Source organism: Thunnus maccoyii, chromosome 3 (assembly GCF_910596095.1).
Source record: "Thunnus maccoyii chromosome 3, fThuMac1.1, whole genome shotgun sequence".
Lineage (NCBI taxonomy): Eukaryota > Metazoa > Chordata > Actinopteri > Scombriformes > Scombridae > Thunnus > Thunnus maccoyii.
Genome location: NC_056535.1, coordinates 13,689,948 through 13,716,262, shown reverse-complemented (window position 1 = coordinate 13,716,262; position 26,315 = coordinate 13,689,948). Strand labels below are relative to the sequence as shown.

Sequence of the window (26,315 nt, the reverse complement as noted above, 5' to 3'; positions counted from 1 at the left end):
TAAGCATACAAACACAAGAAAATATTTTTTTTTTTAAAAAACACTTAGATTTCACTGAACACTGAATTCTTCTGATCAGCCCAGTTTCTCATCGACAATGCAACAGACTCCCCAACCCCCAATGGTAAATACATTTTTTCAGTTTCATTTCTTCCACTCCAAGCTTCCTGATTTCCCGCTTTCATGTTTCTCTAAAGTATTTTTGGCAGTGACAAACTGCATGCTCCACTGATTCCTCTCTCTGCGTGACAGTGCTCACATAACCCTGAGGGTTGTTTGCCTATGAAGTGCAGTGTTTTTTTATTAAGTCTGGTGTGTCAGCCTTGTTAGGATCCTCTCCTCCCCGGTGCTCCTTTTAACTGACCTCACTGTGCCCACCTCTGGCTGGACTGCATAAAGGTGTAGTCCTGTGTTTGCTGTACTGCCACTCTTTAGTGATGTTTCTTGCAATTATCCCCTTTGCTTCAGATTTACTGAGTGAAATGTCCATGATCTCCTACTGTTACAGCTCATGTGCTACCAGTTATCAAATATCCTTTTTATTTGGCAATAATGCATGTTGGCAATCTATTAATAAATGCTGAATAGATTCATAGATTTTGGTAGTCATATAGTGCAATATTTTTAATATATGATAACACTTTTAATTTAAATAGTAATATAAATTAGTATCTTTAGTAAGCTGCTCTAAATTTATAGTGATTGTTTCATGATTGGTTGATTACTAAATTGGTGTAGCGCTGTGTCCCTTCAGATTACAGTTTTGTTTCCATCATGAAGTATTTCAATAGTAAAGCCAATTGAACTACTTCTCAACCATTATGCAACCACATCTTCAAATTGCTACTTGAACTTAATACATTTTAGTGGGCTATATTTTGCTTTAGCACTGTTTTTTTTTTTTAATCTTTTTTTAATCTTTTAAAATCATTTTTAATGTACGATTCCATTTCTAGGAAGAGTGCATTAACAACACCCAAACAGAAATGAACTTTTGTAAAAGAAATAGTGTTATTTCACTCATGATTCATGGATTTCATTCAATAGATGCAAAAATTGTTATAAAACGTCTGTGCTACAGAATGGTTTAATTCAGAGATACTCATCCTACTCTTATCCAAGCAAACAGTTGAGAAAACAAGATGGAATGAAGATCACAACTCATGGCCCAATTTTTTTTTTTTAAACAAAAAATGAGATGTACATGGAGGCACAAATGCAACTTTTTTTCACAGATCTGTAGGTACAGTGCAAAAATAAATCATTGAATCAAGTAAATAGCTGGATTTGTTCTTACTGACAGTTGTGTAAGTATAGAAGCATCAAGCATATGAATTTGCTCTCATATCTAACAGAGTCCACCCAACAGTCCTTGAGAATATGCCTCTATACTAGGCCAGCTTATTACAATAGCTTATTCGCTGGGATATTATTGCCTCTGCTAGAGAAAACAAGAATTGGCCATAAGCCCTGCACACGTGTTAAAAGTTACAGTTCTTACACTGCAGTTAATATAGAAATGCTAGCCAGCCAACATCTCATCTAAAGGATGAAAAGATGCAATTCAGTGAACGGAATAAAGTTGTTGACGGTGGCCACCACACATATCAAACTGACAGGTTTATTATTTTGTATTTTTTCCAACATTTGTGAGACAATTTATTTGAGATGCACCACCAATATATCCATATCAGAAGACTATCAGTACTGGCTGATAGCTTTCTGGAAATGTTTGCTCTGGCAACGTTTAGCTGATTGTTGACTGGCATTTCTGTGACAATTTTTCTAGTGTCATATTAGTACCAGATTTAAAAAAAAACAACAAAAAAAACCACTTGATTATCTTGTCTTGATTATGTTTGCACCTGCATTAACATCATTACACAAATGCATATTGGAACTGGCTGATGTGAAGAAAATAGCAGCCAAATGATAAAAAAAAAGACACAACAATAGCGACATATTGGTGCATACTGTTAAGTAAAAATATCAGAAAGTTCAAGTAAAGAGTTTGGATTAGCACTACCTTCATACAATGCTGGGCTAAGGTTAGGTTTCACCTTTAAAAATAAGAAAATTCAACGATAAAAGTGCTTTGGCAATAATTCAAGTCTTTCATTTACACCACACAGACAGGGGAGTAGAAGATATTAACTGTATGAAGCTGCACATTTTATTTCTTCACAATAATGCTAGGTCCTTTCAACATTTACTCCAAAAGTTTCACTAGGCACTAAAATTAAAGACTAGTATTTCTTTGCTTGTGACTTCTTTTATTATTATTCTTGTTAATCAGCATCATTTATCTGGTTGCTAACAACAGTTACAAGTTTTTCTGAGGTAAGCACTAGTAGTCACTAATGTGTCTTTTACTAATAACTTTTCTATTTTTAGGGGCAAATATCTAAAAAGTATTTGTACTTATGTGACTGCTGTGGTTACTTTTAAAGTTAAGTTAGAATTGCATTTTCAATATGACACTTTGAATTTCAGTTTAATTCATTAAATATCTCACATTTAGATATTTAAAAGTCAAAAAGGTTAAGTCATCACACTAAAAGTTACATTTTCTTTAATTTGAGTCACTGCTTTTTTTTTCAAACTAGTCCCTATTTTTGTTTTCCAAATAACATTCTATGAGTTGTTATTCCTTATTGTGGGCACATCAGTTTATTTTTCAGTCTATCAATTTAAACTAAGAAGGAAAAATTAAAATAATAAACAAACGTGGACCTTTAGATTAATAATTATTATATATTACCTACATTTTATAGTAAATGTGAAGTGAAATAAGAAAAAAAAACAATATCTATTCAACAGTTATTATGGCTACATAACAAAAGCAATTAGTGTGCACTGAAAGATAAACATTTAAAGTGCATCGCCTGATGGGATTCTGTTGAAAACTTTCTACCTGTTAAAAAAACCCACATAGATTGTGTATGGTAAAAACAAGAAACATCACTAGTCAAAAATGGTGACAAATAACATTTTAAGACATACTATTGCTCACAGTCATTTCTAATGAAATGGAAAGTGCTCCTTTCTAAGCATAAGAATAGTGAGAAGTCTTTAAAAATGTGCTACTGCCCAATTTTAGTGACTTGTGAAACTAATAAAATGAATGTTTAAATGGTCCACCATGCACAATAGGACTGTATCTGGCAAGTTTTAAATTTACAGAGTACAATAACTACTTGACTGACAGCAGACATAAACTTTGAGCTAACATATTAATGATTTATTTCTTTGTTCTATTGCTTGGCTGTTGTCTGACATACTTTTATAACATTGTCTAGAAGCCTAGATATCTCAAAGTCTTGTCCTCTGATTTGCGGGTCTGCAGTGCATCACAAATATGAAAGGCCATCTCTTCTCAGGTCAGCATAAAAGGAAACATACAGAGCACATATTCAGACTCAATGGTCTTTACAGAACTCTTTGTGACAGAAACAACAAAAGCTCTCGAGGGACCTCAGAGCCTTCTTCTGTCCTGCACTGGGTTTAGTCCCCCCCTCCCCAAATCACCAGTTTGCCTTTTTTTCGTGGGAGCCTCAACTGGTACAAGGAAGCAATGTGAGAAGTCACTCTGCTGCCGTTGAGTCCTCCAGCCACCAGGGGATAGTGAGAATTGAGAAACAGATGTTAATCAGCATGTGGGAGCAACAGGAGTGCCCAGGCATCAGGATAGACTGTGTTAAATTTAGTCTTGAGGAGCCTTGGAGTGGGGCGAAATCTCCACCTTATTCTAAGAGGTCCTATGAGGAGATACAAGTAGTTAATAGATAATCACACAGGTCTACTGATAAAAGCTGACATTGAACACAGTATTAGATACCTGATCTGAATCTTCGTTGTACTGCGTTTTTCCTGTCTCCAAGTAGTGGGTGTCAATATCATCGACTCCTTCTATTTTATTAGCCTCAACATTTTCCCTCATAACAGAATATCGGTGCACAAGGAACCTGATGAAGACATAACTGCATGTTACACACAAAGAAGAGAAGAAATATGTGCAGTGTTACTGGTGTGAGTGAAATGTGGTTAACTGACCGTCCTCCACAGACGTATTTCTTCACTAGCCAAACGCCTGCTACGGCACTCGTCAGCAGGATTGCTATGACAACCATCACTATGACAGCAGTGTTTGTTGAACCGGTTTCAGTCTGACAGAATGACAGAAGCAAAAAGAGAGAGGCAGAAAAATGTGAAGAAATCACACGTCAAAAACTACCTTTGAAGACAACACTCTGCATCACTCACATGACCAGGATTTTCCAGATTTTGTTAGAGAATTCAGTGCATCACTTACTTTAAAATACACAGTAATTCAGATTAAACTACGACTATACACAACTATAAAACCCACTCAGACCTTCAGTAGGGACCATGTTGAAGATCAGAGGTTCCCCTCTTCAATGTGTCCAAATATGCAGAATTTTCAAACTGAGCAGCACTGACCAGAGAATTTGGATGAAGGGCGTTGCTGGTGCACATCCTCTTCAGGTCAGTCTCCTTCCTGTCTGGCTGGAAACCACCCTCACACCGGTCTCCTGGAATCTTCCGGTAGCTTAAGTGGAGGATGACAGAGAGACATGAAAAACAAGACAAAACTTATTGAAAGGGACGTGGTGCAGGATACGACATCCAAAAGACCAAAGAAGTGATATATATATATATATACCTGCGAGGGAAATTACACATACTTCTGCACATGTTTGAATACAGTTACTGCTCATGTTGAGTTATTCTGAATCTTACCATGTACCTTTTAACTGAGTGAACTTTAGCCTGATTATTAAGTACTGTTAGTGTAACAGAAGTATTCATGGAGTGTGAGCGGAGAATTTGCAAGCTGTTAACAGTTTAGAAGGGCCAAGGCTAAAGGTTCACATCAGAGGATAGCAAGATTACCACAGAAAGAACAAGACCAGATAAAGAAGAGCAAGAAAGTGTTCAACTCCCAGTTCTCAGCAGGTGTGCAGAGGCATGAGCGCCTCCAGGAAAGAAACACTGATAAGTAACAAACAAAGGGCTGGCTGTGGTACCAATAAACTGCTTCCAAGAGCAATGGAATGCTTTGTAGCTTTCATGACTATAAAGTGTGTGTTTTGACTTCGCCTTTTCACTCTTTGTCTAACACAGACAACAAGTTTGTATGCATATATAATATATATGATAAAGTGTGACAATACCGTAAAGAGATTTTTGTCTCATTCCTCTTTGTCAGAGTGGAATTGCAAAATTGCCACGACATACCACAGATGGGGGAGGGGGGGAGTGTAGAAGCAGCGGAACTGCTGTAATGAAAGCATGCTAACCTGTAGTCTCATACTTGCTTTGACACTTTGATCTTTATCTTAGAAGGTAAATCTGTCTCTGTAAACTGCATGAATACTGATTCTAACACACATATTTCTCCAGGTATGCTCATAAAAAATAAAACTTACCTGCACAAAGGATTGGCAGTTGAGTTTATGTTATCTTTTGGCCTCTAAAACTTATTTTTCAAAGCAATATCACCGCTTGTGATGCTACAGATGCTACATGCTCCCGTTTAGCTAGTTAGTTGCTTCTTAGTGGGCAGCGCTACAGATGTTTCCTAGCAACCAATTTACACATTACTTCAGTGTTTATTAGGTAAGACATTTCTTAAGTTTTAATGGTGCAACCTGATAAAGTAATTCACTACTGTGAAACTAGCTAGTAGCTTCTAAGAGCTTAGGAAAGACTTTACACACAAACTTACAAGCAGCTGGTGCAACCCAGTCCAGATGTGCAGGAATGCTGATACATTCCACTATTCGCCTTAAATTAATTAACAGACTTAAGGCTTCTGAAAGTGAGGTGTTCACCATTTCTTACAGCTATCTATAGCATAATGCACAGTGGGAAGACCTGTCACATACATAACAATGTATATTTATCACCTTATTTTCTGGGTTTATTCCCTTTTTTGGCTCCCAAACCAAAGCTTGAACAAAAATGTTTTATTGCATTTTTTATGTCAAAGAAAGAACAGGGAGTGAAAGTACAGAGAGTGAAAGTTGTAAAGACCAAAGGTAAAAACAGACATCCTCACCCATTGGTCTGTAGCTGTTCGGTGGTCCCATTTAAACAGAACTCCAGAGGACGGCCCTTCAACTCCTTCTGCTCCACACAATCCGAGCTGTTCTCTGGCCGGTAGTATCCAAAGTCACTATAAAAACAAAAAGAGACACACTGTCTAATGCTGGTCGGGAAAAAAAGATTTGTATTGGTTTTGCATTTGAACAACATTGCAATAAAACTCCACAATCCACTGGATTTGGAACCTAAAACACTAAACGTTCTTTGCTTTACTCATGAAATTAAGTGTCCAGTGTCCCTTCTACTTGAGTAAACCTCATGATCACACTAAATGCAGGATGAAGAAATTACTTTTTGTTGTGTTTTGTTATTTCACTCTCTCACATAAAATACAAAGAGGACATGGAAGGAGCAGGGGCATACCAGTGATAATCATCTACTGTACATGGACAGGGGGACAGCTGCTTGGTGACAGCATAGTCCCTGCCATTCCAGCAGACAGAGTCTTTCCTCAGGCGTAAGAAGGTCTCTTTATAGCCCAGCACACAGCCATCACTAGATCCACTAGGGTCTGCTGAGTGAGCCAGCCACTGCACATAGTCCCCTTCGTTGCCTGCACATACATACATACATATAGTACATATAGACATGCAGACACACCAAGTAAAAGCATACATGCCCGAACACCAATCACCCATTTTCTCCTGCATACTCACAATCTCTGGTGAGGAGTTTCCTGAAGTCTACAGTGATCACCACCCATTTACTGAAGTCATTCCTGTAGCCCCACAGGCTGACGTTCATGGAGCGCGAGCCGGGCTCACTGTCCATACCGCTGAAGTGAAAGGGGTCGCTGGTGAAGTTATAGGTATGCCAGCACTGCCCTTCATCTGTAGAAAATCTGAGAGAGTGGGAGACGGAGAGTGGAAAGAGACCATCAAGCAAAGAAAAGGAATTGTAAAGCTGACACATGCTAAAAATCACAAAAAAATAAAAATAAAAAATACAACACAATCATTTATCCTCACTGGATCTGATTAACAGGTGAGTTGGTGTGCTCCACAGCCACCAGCAGGCCTCCAGAGTCCATTATAGCATAGTGATGAGGGCCCCTGAGGGCCAACAGCCACGAGTAGCCCCCGTCATCAGACACATACACGTCAGGTGAGAGAGATGACTCTGCGTCTCCAATACTGCCTGGAGGAGGAAGGCAGGGAGACGGTGGTATGAGAAATTTTACCATGTAGTAAAATGATTGTGTATCAAGAGATCTTTGTGTGTGTGTGAGAGAGAGAGTGTGTGTGTTTGTGTGTGTGTTTTATACCATGGGCAAGAATGAGGCCCACAGCACTGGGCTGTGAAAGAGGCAGCATGGGGACGTTCATCTTCATGGTGGTGCTGTAGGAGGCATGGATGTGAAGTCTGCACTGTAAGGACACAATAATGAGGGTGATGTTGGTACTAAGTCACACTCTCACTGTATTTAAGTCCCACCTCAAAACTCACCTGCTCAAACTGGCATACTCCCTATAACTGGACACTGTGCACCTCACCTGTTTTTATGCTGATGTTTTGTATTAATTGATGTTTCTTGTAAGGTGACCTTGGGTGACTTGAAAGGCGCCTCCAAATAAAATGTATTATTATTATTATTATTATTATTATTATTATTATTATTATTAGAGACTCATACTGTAAAATGCTGGAAACCCTTTTTAGGACAGAGGATCTATTGGACAATGTGTGTGTGTGTGTTTGTGTGGATCAGTTTAATTAATTCCTGATGTTAAAATTACTAAGAAAACAAAAAAACAGAACCATTCCATCATTCATCGCATACAAAATACATTTTAAAAAAACACATAAAAAATAAAGAATACATTCACATCACAACAAAAATGTATGTTTGTATTTTATGTTTTGTATTTTAATTATATATGCTATATAAATCTCTATGTATATGTGTGTCTCACTCTGTTAGGCCTGTTAGTAGAGGTCTCAGTGTCACAATGGCTGTTTTGTGGTCTGCGCAGCGTCTGCCACTTTGCTCCTTGGTCAAAGGTGATCACTGTTTCCACGGCACCATCTATGAAGGGACACAATAACATGCATCACAATGACTCAATGACTTCCAGGCGCATGGTTGTTCTTTTGCATGCTTAACCACATTAACTACAGCCAATAAAATACAAGCTTAATACTTCTAACAATTTTCCAAAACATTTCATAAGTTTCTTGACTGATGTCCTGCAGCAACAGGTTTTAGTTCATGTTACTGTGGTAAGAAAATCAACCAAGTCAATCAATTTTAAATTTAGTTGAGATAGGGAATCAATCACAGTGAACTTTAAGTCTGTTTTATTTTTCTTAATGTTAGAGGGATTAGCAGGGACTGTTTCAGAAAATGTTCCTTTAATATGCCTTCAAAGATATTCTAAAATCTGAGCTCTGACTGCCAAAAATCATAATTTTCACATGTTATGCTGAAAGGAAATTAAACATGGATGTCATAGAAAGAAAAATGTGAATTTGATAGTTTGTTGAATCAAAAGGTTCACTGTTCAGCACCTACGTCATTCTTGGAGGCTGGAGTTTCCAACTTGTACTTAAATGCACCACAAAGGATTTTTTTCAAAATAACTCCCTGCTTGCAACTGCATCACCATGCAGCAATAATATAACATTGACGAGAACATGCTTGCGATGAGATGTTCAGTGTGAAAAACGACCTGTTTCAAACAAGTGTAGCTGTCATTTCTTTTTCATTTTGAATTTAAACCAGGAGGTTAAGAAATTAATCTGTAAATGTGTGGTGTTATTTGAAAATTGGTACCACAATGTACAAGCAATTTTTTCTGACACATGTACAGTATATGACCACGGTTTAGTGTGACTTTAGGATCAAATGCCATTTATTAAAAAAAATCTGTAATTAACTGAAAACGTGTTAAATATGTAAGTACATATTATACAGTGTGTTGACCCACCCTCTGTGAGTATGCTGGTCATGTAGACGCCCCTGAGGGAACTAACGGCGGTAAAGTCAGTGTCACTTCCTGTGGTAGTGTAGAGATGACGCTCCAGAGACTTGGAAAACACGGTTCCTCTGTCATCTGACACATAGATGGTTCCAACCCCAGAGTCTGGTTGACACATAACACAAACACACACACACACACACACACACACACACGGTTTTGGATTCTTCACTGCAATACATTACTGATCGCCACAGAGAAACTCTCCACTGCTTCAGTGTTGTTTTTTTCAAGGACACTTCAGCAGGATATCTGCTTGAAGGTTCTTTTATGTTATCAACACTAATGTTAATTATCAGCAGCAGCATCAAATACTGTCATATTCATCATCAATCACATCCATCATCACTATCAGCATCATCATCACGGGTTCTGACCTTCAGGGTCATCCACATGCATGAATATCATGTCCTGAGTGGCTGCCAGGATGGAGTAGAACTGCTCATGGTTGACTTTAGGAAGCTGAGCCATGTTCCACACCTCGCCTCCGTCCACTGACACGTGGATCATACGCTCTGTACCCTAACACACACACACACACACACACACACACACACACACACACACACACGCACACACACAGACAGACAGTTGTGAAGTTTTAGTACAGTTTTAGAATTAGAAGGGAAATATGAAGCATGAATCTGTTATAGAGTTATTATTCTATTATATCCCTGAAGGGCACATGAGAAAATGTAAACAGGTATATATGATTTAAGTTAGAGATGCAGCTCATTAAGTGAGATAATAACCCCAAAACATATGTTCCAGGGTCAGCGGGGCAACTAAAAATCCACAAAGATCATATCAATTCACCTGCATGATACTGGGGTGGTTGCAAAAGTTTTAAAAATATTTGAATGGCTCGATACCACTTGGTGTAAAAGAAAAAATATACACATCATCTGGGTGTGAAAAGTATTATCATTTATGTCCATATAGAAGCATTATACACACACAGGGATGGGTCTAGAAACTCATAATTAGAGATTCTGTATGCATCAGGTAAAACAGAAACACACACCTCCTGCTCTTAGAAGCACTGGAGGCAAAGAGGCAAACACAAGCTCACATATTCAGACACACACACACACGCACACAAACACACACACACATACCGTGCCAGTCATGATGGAAGCGAAAACAAAGCGCCCTCCTAGCACAAAAGAGTAAACTCTTGTTGCAATCGTCCGGAAACTTCTACCATAGTCTGCCGTTTTCCTTAACTCCAACATTCCTTTTTCATCTGACAGAGACAGGGTGGAGTTAGTGGATGTGTTACTGAATTATAAATGTACATACTGTATGTGGGGTGACTATGTTATATTTACTTACTACATGATCCATTGTTGTTTCTTGTAAAGTAGATACTGTTCTTTGGACCCCTGTAAGCGTGAGAAAAAGAAACAGTGAAGGAAAGAATCTTGGGAAAGGAAAGGTCTAATTGTGCGCACATTTTGAACCATTTGAAAGTTGCCTGAGTTCAAATGTAAATCCACTTTTTTGGAATTTGTAGAGATCACAGATTATGTTTGTGGTTCTTCTAAGTGCTGTGTGAGCGAGGCACACACCGACCCCCCGGGCCGCGCTCCAAGCCCTCTCTGGCTTTGTTAGCTGCCAAAGGGGACGAAGGTTTTCAACTGCAAAGATTTTGCTGGTTCAAGGACTGTGGGCTGAATAAGAATGCTGGTGCTGACTCATGATTCAGTCTGACAGCAGCTTCGGCTCCCTCGCTCTGCAGTCAATTTAGTTTGGGGGCCTAAATGACAGCTGTGGTCACGCAGAGCTATCACAATGTTCCCACAATGCAGCGCTAACAACCGCAGGTCGACACCGCAACCTCATGTGAACTCTGGTGCGCAAATGAAACCAGAGTCAGGCAAGTGGTCCAAGCTGCGGCAAGAAAGACAGCTGGAATAACAACGGTGGACAAAGAACACACACACATAAACAGGCCCGTTAAACCAAAAACAAAGATGCACATGTAGGCAGAGTGGAAACAAACAGGGAACACAGATTTTTTTCACACCCCGCCGGTGATGGACAGCTTCGACTTGTTTTTTCACTCCAAACCAATCACACACAGATGACTGACATATAAAATGTAACCGAGGGTTCATAATCTGCTAGATTGTATAATAAATGTATATAAAAAAGTAGTTAAACATCTAATAACATTTGTCTTGCTCCTTCATTATGCCATCCATTATATATGCACTACCAACCAGAATCCATATTTCTTGTGTGTATTTATACAAGTAGAGGACATTTCTCACCATCTGACCAAACAAACACTGTCATGGATCTTCCTCCAGGTGGCACCAAAGTCCTCAGACAGCCACAGGTCCAACTGAAGGCGAGAGACAATGAAAGGAGGGAAAAGTTTAGTGTTTACCTCTGAGTATTCACTTATATCTAATTTAATTCAAATGTATTTGTATAGCACCATCTAATACAAAAGCAGCAAAAGAGACAGTAAAAATCTGCAAATAAACAGAAACATCATGCATGCATACACATAAAATTACATACACGTATACAAACAAACATACTGTACAAATACAGTGTGTTCAGTTAAGAAAATCCTCGAGTGAAAAGGAAGGCAAACTGTTCCACTCTTTAGGTGCATAAATACTGAATGTCATTTCTCCAGACTTTGAAAGTGTTCTAGGCACATGGAGGACATTTCCACCTTGTGACCAGAGAGATCTGATGGGGTTATAAACTGACATCATGTCTGAGATGTAGTCAGACCAGCAAGTGCTTTGTAAACCAAAAGGAGAATTTTGAATTTTATTCTGAAAACAACAGGTAGCCAGTGAAGGTTAAGGAGGAATGGAGTTATATGATCTGATCTTTTTGTCCTGGTTAGAACTTGAGTTCTGGATAAGTTAGTTTGGAAGACCTATAAATAGGGAGTTGCAATAATCATCAATAATCAAGTTGCAATAATCTAATCAAGAATATAGTATCCAGAAGAAGTGCAGGAGTGTATGTTTGGGTTTTGACGAGGGCATGAAGGTTGCTACCGTGATACTGAGCGTCAGAAGTGCGTTGCAGTCTCTTGGGTTGTACAGCATCTGAATGAGGGGCTCAAACGGCAGGTCAGATGGGATAAACGTCAGGCCGAAGTCCTGTGAGCGAAACAGTCGAAATCCCCCGATTTCTGACACATCACCAGTGAGGATGACCTGAAACCAAACACAAACAGAAGCAGTGAGGAACACTATCTTAAAACAGTAGTTGAGTAAAGGCAAAGGCATGTGCTCAGTATGTGAAGACTCTGCCTCTTTTGCATGTAAAACATGGACGGCTTTCCCTCAAACAACTCACTTTGCCAGAGTGGTCAGGACTGATGGCGATGCCGAACTCTGTCTGGATGAAGGTGTGGTTGATCAGGTGAGTCACATCTTTGAACGTCTTCCCGTAGTCTTCACTGACACAGTGACAAAGTTGCAGTTAGACCCTCAGAATAATAAGATTAATCGACCATTCAGTCAACCATTTCGATAATCGATTAATTGTTTTGAGTCAATTTTTAAGAAAAAAATGCTAAAGTTCTTTGGTTCCAGCTTCTTAAATATGAATATTTTCTATGATAGTAAACTGAACATCTTTGGATTGTGGACTTTTGGTCACGACAAAATGAAATCTGTTAGATTGCATCTTGGGCTTTGGTAAATCACAATTAACATTTTTCATAATTTTCTGACATTTTAAAGACCAAACAACTTAAAAATAGAAAATAATTGTTAGCTGCAGCTCTACAGTTATGACAAATCAATTTACTGCTCCATTACCATCTAGCATGCCATCAAACATTAGCTATTCAACTATTTCTCACCTCCTGTAAAGGTTAGACTGACCGAAACGCATCATGAACAACGGCACCTGAAATGTTGTCAAGACCAGCAGCACCTGGGAGAAGAGAATGCAGGCATTACGCAATTTCTCACAACATTTTGGACTCTCTTGTTATTTTCTTCCATTCACTTATATAATTTTCATGCAACTCATACAAACTCACCCCTGATCCGTCTCCCACCCAGGCCAGAGACAGGGAACCCATGGTTCTCACTTTGAAGGTAAACTGGAATACAAGAAGAAAAAAAAAGACATGAAAAATGAAAGATTTTAGAAAATAATCAATGTCATTCCAGCAAAATCTTTCAGGAGGAATATGTAAGATGATTAAGAAAATCTGAGACATTTGTATGTTATAAAACTAAAAGTTAAGTCGGAGATACAAAAAACACAAGAGAGTTTGTGTATGTGTCACTCGCTGCACACCAGACATGACAGCCGGGAGGACAGAATGAATTGTCCTTACTGTCCAAAGTAACTCGGCCATTTGGATGCACTCTGCGTGTGTGACCTACATTTCCACCTAAATGACAAAGCTGGGGCCAGAGAACAAGACAGTCACTCATGTCCCGAGCACATATACACAAAGACACACACATGGAGGCCGAATTAATTATATTCTGCCAATAAACAATATATAAAAATGTTTACTTTACTATTCACACATTTATTGATGCGATTTTCAGACTATGGAGAATTAAAAATTCAAAGTTAAACTGAAAAAACTCAGTGTTACATAATATCATGGCTAACGAACAGAAAGAGTTTAAACCTGAACTTTTACTTCACAACAAGTGCCCTGGCTGCAAACAGCATTCCAGTGTGCTCATCCAGCGTGACGTTCAAGTGTATGGTCATTTGAGCGACGTATTTAGCCACGGCCAACATTGTGTTTGCGGAGTACGAGGAAGGTTTCTCCCCTTCTCTCCTTTGCTGGCGGAACAGAGATGTTTACAAGGTGAGCCCAGCCCTGGAGAGTCTGCGCACAGCTCTATAAAGCCACAGGAGACAGCCAGGTCTGCCTGCTGGAAACTCTTTGTAAATAGGTCCAGTGGAAACCAGCCTGGCCCGGCTGTCCAAGTGTGTGAATACAACTTTCCATCATTCCTCCTCCACATGAATCACTTCATCACACCCTCGCTGCATCCGTCTGTTCTTTCATATTTTAATCACTTGACTGCTTGACAACTTCTCCTCCCTTTCTTTGCAGTCGTCTGTTCAATCTGTTGATCAGTTCAAAAATGTAAAGCATGACGTGTCTTGTTCTCCCGACAGTCTTGTACCATGTAGCTGACTGCAGTGTCGTCGGTTCAAAATCTGCCCAAGGAACACTGTGTCACTTTGCTTTCTCTCAAATATTTCCTCTCACTCCTGTTTTTCATCTACTTCATACAGGCATTATTCCCAAAAATGTCAATGTCGAGGTTACAATTGAGGTTCAATATTGGTTCATATTGCCAATTGAAGTTTGTCACCAGAACTATCAGTGTGATCACTGTAATGTGGTGTAGTGGTGAATGTTTATCTGTCCTCCCATCCAAGCACACCACCACACACACAAACAATTCACAAAACAGGTGATGTTGTCATAATGATTATCATAGTGTTATAACAGTGTGACAGGTGGCTGTCAAAACAATGGAAATACCAATTGTTGTTGTTTTAATAATACAATAAAGAAATTTCCTGGTCTAAGCCTGGCTGTCAGTGATGTATTATGACTCATTATTTATACTTTAGATTATAATTGTTTTTTTAGTATTTATTTAACATGTCAAGGAATGACACAATTATGACAGTGTGCTAGTTTTTTTCTCTTGCTTCAAAAGACAAATATGATTTGAAGACAGAGTCTAATAACATTAAACTGACATACATGTGAATTACGAAACAGTGTCGCCATTATATAGTTTGTCCACCAGAGAACAGAATTTTATTTTTTCATTTTAAATTGTCCCACAAAAAAATGCATATATTATGGTAACAATCCCTTAATTACAAAATTTAAGGGACTCTTATTAAAAATGTTTGCTTCGTTTTTATGTGTTTATGTTCCGATAAAATATATACACGTTGATGTTGATCTAAAAAAAGATCTTCTCAAATGTCAATATTTTCTTGTTCATTTAGCCTTCTATGATTATTTACACAAAATATATTTGGGTTATGGACTGTTGGTCAGGACAAAACAAGAGATTTGAGGATGTCAAGTTGGGCTTTAGGAAACAGTGATTGACATTTTTCGCCATTTTTGGACATTTTATAGACCAAATGACTACTTGAGAAAATAATCAACAGATTTAAATGCTTGTGAAAATAACTGTTAGTTGCAGTCTTGCCCACATTCAAACACACTTAATCTGGATGTAATCAGAATGCAATCAATGCAAAAAGACAGGAAGGACCAGCTGGGAAAAGTTATCTAGGCCAAAAACTACACAAGCCGATTTTCCGCAACATCTCCTCCTGAAATCCTATTTAAAGACCAGATCTTACAACTCAGGTCACAATGACAATCAGGCAAGGTCACTGCAGGTCAACAGGTTTCATGTTGTGTCTTGTCTTAAGACCAGGCCTTAGCAAATGCTTAACACTTGCTTTCACACCTGTGTTGAATTTAACCAGCAGGGTGTTTTCCACATCTGTTCTGCTGAAACCTTGACTGGACAAATGCTGACTTGACCAGCAGTTCACTTAGACTGAAACCCAAACAATCAATAATTATACTATACAGCAAGTCAGCTGAAGCAAAGGCTGAGAGCACTAAATTAGAATAAAACCTGCTGTATAATCTAATCTGAAGAGGGTACGGGTGCAAGTATCACACACGCTGCTGTACATGCACAAAATACAGTACACACACAAAAATATATCCTGCAGATTCAGTAATACACACTGCTGGCAGGAGGGAGCACAGCGAAGTCGTCCCTCAGAGGTCAGTCGCCAGCACAATGAGCTCCTTATTCCCTCTGCTCTGGGTTTTAACCTTTCTGCTTCAGCGGTGTTTACACACATAAAACATCAGAAGAGGAGGTCAAACACTCAGCCTCTGATCTAACACATGGAGCTGTGTCGACAAATCCTCTGATGCTGGGCTAAGTTTTGTGAGCAGAGAAATAAGCTGGGGCGTATTTACAGTATGTCTAATGGATTACCATTGCTCAAGAAAACCAGAACAAAAGGGTAGCGGAGCTGAAGACTGCAATGTGCCCTGCTGAGTAGTTTGTCATTAAAGTGATTACTCATTTAGTCTACAAAATAGCAGTTAAAAAAGACAAAGGTCAAACTCAAATAGCAGAGGGTGAGATATCCAGACTTTCGGTCCCTAGTATGAGTCAAACTCCAAAAACACTGGATCTTGCATTACCCATAATGCAACTCAATGGCATCTTTCATTGGAGCCTCCCTGCCCGAGTAACTCCCACATATTTCAAACTCCACAAGCCAAGTGTGTGACTTTTTCCTGTTTTCATTAAACCTGCAATAACAAAAATTTTTGGCAATATTCTCACCTTATAAAGCTGATACAGTGAACGTGTTAGCAAACCGTCTATTTACACATCCGACAGATATGTAGCAACATTAGCATTCATTTGAAGTCATGTTTCTGTCCACCTTTATATGTAAGTCCAATATTCGCTCTCCTTTTAGCTCTGTATAGCTCCACTAAACCACTAAATTAATCATCTGGCTCTTTAGCTGCTAAATGTTACACTGTATTCACCAGCTAGCAGGTGAAAATAATGAAAACCATGCTATGAGAGCCGTGAGAGTGAACCAAAACAGTGAAGTTGCGGGACCTAAAACCAAAACAGGGAGCTGAAATAAAATTGAAACATGTGAGAAGTCTCGAGCTGTATCTGAGATCATCCTGGTGACATCATCAGGGTTATTTTATTTTATTTTTTTTCTAACTTTGGAAAGTTCCCTTCAGAGCAATAAAATATATTATACAACAGTTTCACAGGCTGAGTAGAACACCTTGTAACAAATAAACTGATGTTCATGTGTAAAAATCGAGTGCCCCTTTAAACGATTTTTTTATAGACTAAACAATTAATATAATAATTGTTTGTGTGAATACCATTAAATGCAAACACAAGACTAAGTATTTACCCACAAATCTACAAGTGTCTTCAAGTGCCTTTTCCTAGTTTCACTGGTTTGTTGATTTCACTGGATTTCTCCCTGTATATCAACAAACCCAAACTTTCCATAACTCTCTCTCTTTCTCCCTCTCTCACCATGTGGAACATCGACTCTGCTGCTTTTCTTGGTGCTCCAACAGCTGGCTGCGACCCAGCTACGCTTCACCCCGAAAACAGAACATGTTTTTTCTCTACATTTTTTTTGGCCAGAGGGGATAGAGGACGGGATGGAGTCAGTTTGTAGCTAAATCAACCTCACACAAACAAACAAAAAAAAAGGGAAAATGAGGCAAAGCAGGGGCTGGCTGACAAAATGCATTCTCTGTAGTCTATCAGATCTAAACTAGCATAAAAAGGACGACAAAGAATGTAGGAGTAGGTTAGATTTGTGTGACCTCATCGTTTACACAGCAAATTAGAAAATAGGGAGCTTGTACTACTTATCTACATGCTCTCACTACCTTGTCTGATCTAGCCCGGCAGCTCTCTGATAACAGAAAACTCCACACTGGCGTTCAGATCGAGTTCAGCAGAAACAACGTGGGGAATGTTTGTGAGGGAGAAGGGCCCAGAGGAGACGGGAGGAGTCTGCTCTCTGTGAGCACGCCGAATCATTTTCATGCTCAAAAGCTAGTCCAGGTGTCTGAGCCACAGAAATGATGTAATGTCCACTTCTTCCATCACTCATACACACACACACACGCACACAAACACACACACACACACACACACAACAGGAAGGCTGTCCTGCAGAGTTCTGTAGCTTTGGACCAAGTTGTTATTCTTGAAAATTCCTCTAGATATCAGATTTGTTCTTGTTGTGCTTCCTATTACAACATGTTCAGTACTAAAGTTAACCAAAGGTGTTTTATGTATTATAACAGCAGATAAGAGGCAAGATGAGAGAAATTACAAGACTGGAATGAGAAAGACTAGGCGAAAAAACACAAGATGCTAAATGTTTAATCAAGTTTCGGATGTACGATCAATTCTTCTTCTGAGACACGTTGTTGCCACGTCATCATTTCATCTCAGTCACAGGTATGAAATGCAAGAGAAACACCTGAGAGCTGTCCCTCTTCGAAAATGTTCAGCTCTGTACAGAAATGCAGGTATCACCTGACTCCTCCAAGATACTTCTGTTACCAGACTAGCAGAACTTAATATACTGACTCCATCCACCTTGCATCCTTTGCTTCCTCAAACACTGACAGTAGTGGATCTGACCCAGACTGAAGACCTACATTAATTCAGATCAATTCAAGGCTGTGAAGTAGAGCTGAAACAATGAATTGATCAACAGAAAATTAATCAGCAACTAGTCTGATAGCTGATTATTTAATGTCATCTTTTCAAGCAAAAAATGTCTGGTTCCAACCTCTCCAATGTTTGACGCATTTCTCTGTTTTGTATCGTTGTAAATTGGATATATTTTAGTTTTGGACAAAACAAGTAATATGACTCTAGGAAACTATTTTCTACCATTTAAAAGATAAGCTGAGAAAGTAATCACCAGAGTAATGGCAAACGAAATTTTTTTTTAGAGCTGCAACAATTAGTTGATCGGCACATAAATAATTAGCAACTATTTTGATAATTGATTAATCATTCTGAGTCCTTTTTTTAAGACAAAAGATAAAAGTCTTTGGTTCAGCTTCTTATATATGAACATTTTCTGGTTTCTTTAGTCCTCTATGACAGTAAACTGAATATCTTGGGGTTGTGGACTGTTGGTAAGGACAAAACAAAACATTTCAGGTTGCATCCAGGGCTTTGGGAAACAATGATCAACATTTTTCATAATTTTCTGACATTTTATAGACCAAATGACTAATCGATTATTCGAGAAAATAATCGACAGATTATGTTCTGAAAACAATACTAACACTGCAACTGATAATTGTTTTCATTATCAATTCATCTGCAGATTATTTTCTCAATTAATCATTTGGTCAACGAAATGTCAGAAAACATGTGAAATTTGTGAAAAATGTCTATTACAATCTCCCATGGCACCAAATGTTGTCTTCAAATTGCTTTTTATTGCCAAAACCCAAATAATTTATTTTTACTACAATTTAACACAAGGAAAAGCAGATGTGAAAACTGACTTTTACATTTTCAAGTGTCAAAATAGCTCGATTAATCGACTAGTCGTTTCCCCTCTAGCATGTATAAAGAGAGTTGGGTTCACTTCTATCCTCATTCAAATCACAGACAGCCATCAAATCCTAACTACAGAAGACATTATGATTGGAAAATCTCGTATTACATGGTCTTAAAGGTTTTCTGTTTGAGTGTGTTGGATATGAACAGATTTTGGAGGCTGTTGACTGTGTACATGTGCTGCAGACTCCAACTGTAGGTGACACTCACTTACTTTATTTGACTTCTTCAGAGTTTAGTCGAATAATTACGGCTTGAAAAACTGAATGTGTCACTTACAGTATGGGTGTTGTTGGGCAGAATTGACTCCACTCCAGGAAAACCTGTACATGTCTGTTCATTCAGTCCTGCGCTGCGTTTCGAGAGGTCCGACTTGTTTAAACTAAGTCGCTGCTCATCACTGCTGAACTCCGACTGCAGCCTCTTCACATCTGACGCTTTTTCTCCCTCCCTGCACAGCGCAGTCGAAAACAACCCGAGCGCCAAAATGCAACATACGGACACCATGTTTACAACGACACTGCCCAACTTTGGACTCTGCGAGAAACTCATCTATCCCAAACCTCTGCCCCACCGGCCCCCCTCATCACCAAATGCATCTTCAATAACGGCCCATCCACCGTGGAAGATGATTGGTCAGGATTAGAATAACCTGCAATCTCATTGGTCGGCAGGATTCTCCCTCCACTAACAGCTCTAGTATTTTCTGGTGCTGCGCTGCCCCCTGGTGGAGAGACCAGCAAACATTTGTTACAGAACTTTTCTCTGAATTTGTTGATGGTTCCTAGAAACACTAAAAAAAACAAGAACAGCCTGAGCCTGTTTCCCATAAGAGGATAAATTTGCTTTATAGAAAATTTGAATTGTCTTTTGTTCATTATTTTAGCACTCCCTATAGAGCCGAAACTGACAAGATGTAGTAAATTTATCAGACATGTCATAAATATATCTGAATACACCAATAACCAACATAATATATATTTCTACTTAAGACCAAGACCAAAATATTAGGAAAACTGAGGAGTTGAAAAATAAATAGAGCTAGTGACTGATAAAAGTAAAATAAGGTGTAATTTACTTTATCAACTGATAACTTGATTTTTCACCAACTGATTGGAGGTTAAAAGAAAAATATAATATACGCTTTATATTTATTTTAACGCTTCATTTTAGTTATTTAGAATCAGGATCAGAAACAGGTTTATTGCCAAGTAGGTCGTTTTTTTTAAAAAAAAAAAAAAAAAGAAAAAAAGAAAGAAAGAAATTAACAATAAACAAAATGTAAAATATATTCTAACAAAGTTGGTCACAAAAAATCCATCATTATTTATTATTGTACTAAAAATCCCACTGACTTCAGCCTTTACTCCATCTATTTATGAATATTGATAATCCATAAATATTTTAATGTGTCTCACTTTCTAATAAGCCATAAATTTAAATGAAGTGTTAATAAGTTGCTAATAAATGGATTTTGGTCCAGATTGTCAGCAGCCCTTAGTGGCAACCTAAGTATTATTAAAGGCTTATGAACAATTAATTATTTAACCATTAATACTTAAAAACTTAACCTTTTGTTTTACATCTTCAAATCACCAAAACACAATAACCTTGGTTGTTTTTTACAGTAGTACAGTAGTACTTTAACAAAACATCAGCACTCACGGATATATCTTCTTATTATTTATTGTGGACAGATTATAATTTATTGTTCACAATAAATAGTAAGAAGATAGATCTTTAGATAGTTTGTTTTATCCTTGGCACAACCGTGCATCCGATACTCAAGACTTGGTGCTGTGCTACTTTTTTACAAGTACAGGACTTAAATACAAGTCAACTGAATTTGAATGACAGAATCTGGTTTGTAAGGTTCACCAGTTCATATTATCACATATTACCTCAGAGCACTGAATTATGTTCTCTTACACTAGAAGATATTAGCTAGTTATTGTCGTTGGAACTGGTATTTAACTTTAGATTAGGTGCTGAAAATGTGGATTCTCAAACTCTGCATTAACTTGCAATTGAGACCAAGAGTTCAAGTTGGGATAAAAGCAAACTGTGGTCATATCACACCACCTGTAAATACTTCACTTTGTTTTTCATGTTTTTTGGGGGATATTCTGCCTTTTCTGTATAGTGAAAGTCTAGAGGTGACAGAAAACAATGAGAGTTAGGCGGTGGTGTGCAACAGTGATGACATGGTCAGTGTCTTTAACCCCAAGGCCACCGGGACACCCCTTAATAGTGTTTACTTACTGGATCTGGTTTGTGAAATATCATTTAGATAAATATATTGATTTCTTTCTGATAAGAGATTCAACAAAAGTCTTTTTCTTGTGAACACAGACTTTCAAACCCCACTGTTAAAGCAAGACATCCTGCACTCTGAGTTCCTTTTTATCAAGCGATGTCACTCTGATATGATGGAGAAACACAAGAAAACAAGGAATTCACAAAAACTGCTGAATCAGATCTCTTATTGAATACAACAGTTTAATTGTGGTACTGATCCGTAACAAAAAAATACCCCACCCCCCTACTTTTCCCTGCCGCTCAGTTATAAGCGCTGGTTAGACTCCAGTACAGAGCTGTACATATACTGAGAGACAAGAATAAGCATAGTACAAAGAGAAAACCTCTTCTGCCGTCCAAAAAATCTGAATGCAGCAAGAAGGAGAATGTGTTGATGGAAAGTTGTGGTTGTGTCGTGACATTCAGCCCAGGTTTTCTTCCTCTCCTCTCTTGCCCGGAGCTCAAACCGAGACCTCCAAGTCTTTTCTGATCTAGATATCCTTGATTACATCCTCCAGCTCCTCTTTGGAGTACATGTGGAAGGTCTTCCCAGGCTCTACTGTTGCCAGCTACAGAAGAGACACAGAATAATGAAGCCTGAAGGAACGCCAGTGATTTAAAGTCTGGCAGTCATGCAAACTTAAATTATTTCATTCCAACAAAAGACTGGACGTCTTCACTGATGCAATATGTAGTGGATGTTTTCACTGACAAAAAATGGTAGAGAAAATAGAAATATTCAGAGAGAGGATAAGAAATGAGGAACGAACCTCAATGTTGGTGGCGTTGAGCTTCTCCTCCATCACCTGCTTCAGAATGGTGAGGGATGACTTGATGGCATCTTTTAATGTCATGGACTGAGGGTTACCCAGTGAGAGAGGGGCAAACAGAAAAGATGCAACTTGGTGATCTTCAAATCTTTTAGAAAATTCTACGAATGTTAAGTTCATTAAATCTTTGAAAAACAATGATTTACCAACTCAAATGCAAGATAGCAGCTTATATACACATCACATTATTCGATTAGCTCATTTTCCTGCTGAATATAAAGATGTAGTGGTGGGACTGGGTACCTTGTGGTAGACCTCTTGCAGAGAGCTCTGTGCTCCCTCAGATGCTGAGCCGATGGCCCGAGCATCACACTGCACAAAGGTCCCTGATGGGTCCATGTGGTACCTGGATTCACCAAAAGAAGGAGTTAAGTCTCTTTGTAGTCAGAATTAAAAGGTAAGCATGCTGCAGTTTGAAATGTAAAGTTTGTAATGTGCACAAATGTTTACATACAGCTGGGGTCCTTTTTCATCAACTCCACCAAACAGAAGTGCTACACCGAATGGCCGACTCTGTATAGATGAAAACACAGAGAAACAGAGCAGACAGAAGAATACACGTTACGCTAGTTTACTCAAACACCATCTATGCCCTTGGAGAAAAAAAAAACATCCCATAGGCTCAACTGGATGAGTATATCAACAAGGAAAGTGACTGACCATGGCACCAGGGTCTGCATCTTCCTCTCCAAACTGCAGTGCCAGGTTGGACACAGCCTGAGTGACACTCTCCACTGTCATCATCTCATTGTAAGTGAACCAGTGGTTCTGAGGAGGAATGGACACAGGTTAGTTGCAGATAAATCACAAGGTCAGGAAAACAACTTGTATTACAGCGTTCTCTCAGCATACATACTTGTGTTTCCACTCTGGCTTTGTCAATTAGGGTCTTGGCATCAGCTATCAAGCCACTCATTGCACAACCTTTGAGACAGAGAGAGAAAATGAACAAACCCCACGGTGATCTAAAGCAGCAAATGTAGGCGTAATCATCAGCCTGATCAAAACTGCAGTCACTTATGAGGAATTTCACAAAACAGCATTCTCCCAAATAACATCACAAAGGTCAAATTTAATGCAGGCATATTTCTATAATAGATTTTAAAGATACACTACTTGATCGTGTCAAAGCATTCCCCTCCTGTTAGCACCACACCAAAAATAATCACAGAGGGAAATTCTGGACAGAAATCAAGGAGGGTCCCTTTAGGATCCTTCTCATATTAATTAATCTTTTAATGGACTTCGGGTACAGCTCTCAGACTTTCTGCTTTTTACTGTACCAAAACTCCTTAAGCTCCCTCTAGATATGATAACAGCTAAAACATCACAAGCTGCGACTCAAGATTCACCTCATAAGCATTACTTTTACTCTGGCCAGTACTCATGCAGTACTTATTCTATTGTTAGCACTATTTTACTAATACATGAACATTTTGATGCTTCTATCATTTTAAAAATCCCTGTGTATTTATTTATTTTTGGCATTTTATTTTTGATCTGTTCTTTTTCTCAACCTAACGTGTTGCATTCCAATGTACAAAACATGCAATTCAAATATGTTTAAATTAATTTTGTCATTGACATTTCATTACACAACTAATTAATTACCTGATTTATGAGAACAGAAGCCAGATAATGACTTTTACAAGTTAACAAATAATAGCCACTCAAGCACTTATCTTCAGTGGCCAAACCTGTGATTCAGTAAATTAATAGCTGACATTCAGTTTGTGTTTCCTCTTACCAATGTGACTGTCGATCTCCACAATCTTCTCAATGCTGTTGGGCTCCATCAGGGGAGAGGTGATCCTCTTCTCCACAGCCAGACACACCCCCTCTGATGTCTGGATACCAATGGCTGTGGAGCCCAACTGCAAAAGAGCACAGTCAGAGAAAAACGTATGAGCTTCAAAGTGGACATTTGTTTTCAAGATTAATGTAAACAAGTGTATATGAGAGGCCTACTGTATTGGTCAGTTTCAGTTATTCAACAAGTAATACTCACTTTAATAGCCTCTATGGCATATTCAACCTGGAACAATCGTCCTTCAGGAGAGAATGTGTTCACACCTCTGTAAAACGGATGTGGATAATGGTAATTATTAATTCAATGTTGGTAGAAAATGATGCTGCTAATGAATATTGTGGCGTTATTTGGCATTGTGTTGAGTTTGTATGTTTTAGTGCACATTTAAACAAAACACACACACACTCGGGGAGCAAAGTTTTACCGTCCGTTTTAAGCCAGAACAGAGTTGAAGAACACATTTCATTTCTGGTTAAATAAAGGTTCAATTAAAAAAAACTGACAATATTGAAAGTGAAAGCAAATAACCCGTTAGCTGCTAAGTTAGCTAACTACCTGCAACACACAGCAACAAAGTTACAAGGACTGGACTAAAAACTACTTCCAGACTTCATTTAACCGTGAAAATACAACACAACCTGTACAAACAACTAAAACAACAGATTAACATCATCGTGCTGTCGTTATTTTGATGATTTCTACTGAGAAGCGCTCAATAAATGACAAAGCAGTTTGTGTTTCTGCCACCTACCTGTCATATTCCGATCTTGTCAGAAACATCTTTTAAACGTTTAACACAGGACCTGCAAAAACAGAAGACGTACGTGAGATTTCTCGGCTGTACAGAATTATTTAAACTGATTTCAAACAAGTAAGGAAAGGTCTTTGCTTGGAAGTTCACCGGGTGATTAGCGAGCTAAAGTTAGCTGCGATGCCGAGCAAGCGTGCTAGCTAACTGACGTAGCCGAGCGCTGAAACAGACGTACAAAATGGCTTTTATGCGTCTAATATCGATGTTCCAGTGTTACAACTACGTCCAAGACGGTATAAATAAACGATTGTATGATATTCCTCAAAATCATTACACTAGGAAGACTCGTTTACCTCCAGCCACAAACCCTTGAATGAGTTCGCTTGTTTCAGGGGAAGCGCTTGGCGTGTTACATCCAAAAGTTCCGGTTTTTCTAACAGATCGGAAAAAACGTTCCGCCTGTACAGAGATATTCCTGAGCGGTATTTCAGATTGTACTTGTACTGATATTAAAAAAGTTGATAGTTATACAAAATCTTATCAATGGTTTTGCTTTTTCTGTAATTTTTTGGTCAAAAAATATTTTGTCATTGTAAATAATATAAGAACATTCTAAGTATCTCTAAGAACATGTAGCCTATTAACAGTTTAATGTATTAAAAAATAGAAACATCTTTAAAGCTCTTAATGAAAAGTATAGACTGTTAACTGTACATCTACATTCACATCTAACATGGCGCGTTACATTGACGCAATATTTGTATTCTTTGTGTCATTACACTTGCACATTACATATACTGTATACACTGAGAACATTTGCACATTCCCAGTCAATATCCTGTACATTATTTTTCAAGTCAACAGCTGTCTTCACATAAAATAGATTTTTACTTGTTCTTTATTGTAAATTTTTTGTTGTATTTTTCTTACCTTGTATAGACGCTTGTTTTTTTCTCTTACCTTCATTTTTTTGATTGTCATGCACCACAACACCGAGACAAATTCCTTGTATGTGCAAATTTACTTGGCAATAAATCTCATTCTGATACTTCAGTATCTTTATGCAGGCCAAAGTGCCAACCATACAAGTCAAAACATGAAACAATAGAATATAAAAATCAGATAAAGCTATTCACTGTTGTATTTACTAATTACAGGCGATACACTGCATATCCCAGTAAATCTGGATCTAGATTTTCATGATTGTCATGGAGGTTTTCGTTATTTATTTTGCAAAGGCATGGGGGTCCCATTACACATTTTCAATTAGGATAGCAAAATATCAATCTGATGGTTATAATTCTCTGTGAAAATACTTAATTACTTCATGGCAATTAAGAG

The 26,315-nt window shown here is 38.3% G+C and overlaps 2 protein-coding genes across 4 annotated transcripts; both read right to left on the bottom strand.

Annotated features, from left to right (window-relative positions):
- Positions 1-1,069: 1,069 nt before the first annotated feature.
- LOC121894217 (sortilin-like) lies at positions 1,070-19,878 on the bottom strand. Of its 3 annotated transcripts, XM_042406651.1 has the most exons (21): positions 13,744-15,127; positions 13,438-13,507; positions 13,135-13,197; positions 12,952-13,025; positions 12,441-12,543; positions 12,137-12,298; positions 11,384-11,457; positions 10,443-10,492; positions 10,226-10,353; positions 9,485-9,629; positions 9,057-9,212; positions 8,043-8,155; positions 7,394-7,496; positions 7,098-7,266; positions 6,786-6,970; positions 6,493-6,682; positions 6,083-6,199; positions 4,462-4,570; positions 4,054-4,166; positions 3,839-3,965; positions 1,070-3,758 (listed from the first exon to the last, which is right to left on the bottom strand). In XM_042406651.1, exons 2-21 carry the CDS (start codon positions 13,456-13,458, stop codon positions 3,744-3,746), a joined length of 2,217 nt encoding a protein of 738 aa, XP_042262585.1. In that variant the 5' UTR covers positions 13,459-13,507; positions 13,744-15,127; the 3' UTR covers positions 1,070-3,743. The 3 variants fall into 3 exon arrangements, with proteins under 3 accessions (XP_042262585.1, XP_042262583.1, XP_042262584.1); XM_042406649.1 differs by lacking the exons at positions 13,438-13,507; positions 13,744-15,127 and adding an exon at positions 19,565-19,878; XM_042406650.1 differs by having other exon boundaries at positions 13,438-15,127.
- A 1,887-nt stretch (positions 19,879-21,765) lies between these two features.
- Positions 21,766-25,422, bottom strand: psma5 (proteasome 20S subunit alpha 5). Its single transcript, XM_042406384.1, has 10 exons — positions 25,328-25,422; positions 24,975-25,026; positions 24,422-24,488; positions 24,161-24,287; positions 23,270-23,337; positions 23,074-23,181; positions 22,868-22,926; positions 22,657-22,759; positions 22,354-22,440; positions 21,766-22,152 (listed from the first exon to the last, which is right to left on the bottom strand). Exons 2-10 carry the CDS (start codon positions 25,001-25,003, stop codon positions 22,075-22,077), a joined length of 726 nt encoding a protein of 241 aa, XP_042262318.1. The 5' UTR covers positions 25,004-25,026; positions 25,328-25,422; the 3' UTR covers positions 21,766-22,074.
- Between the last annotated feature and the right edge of the window lie 893 nt (positions 25,423-26,315).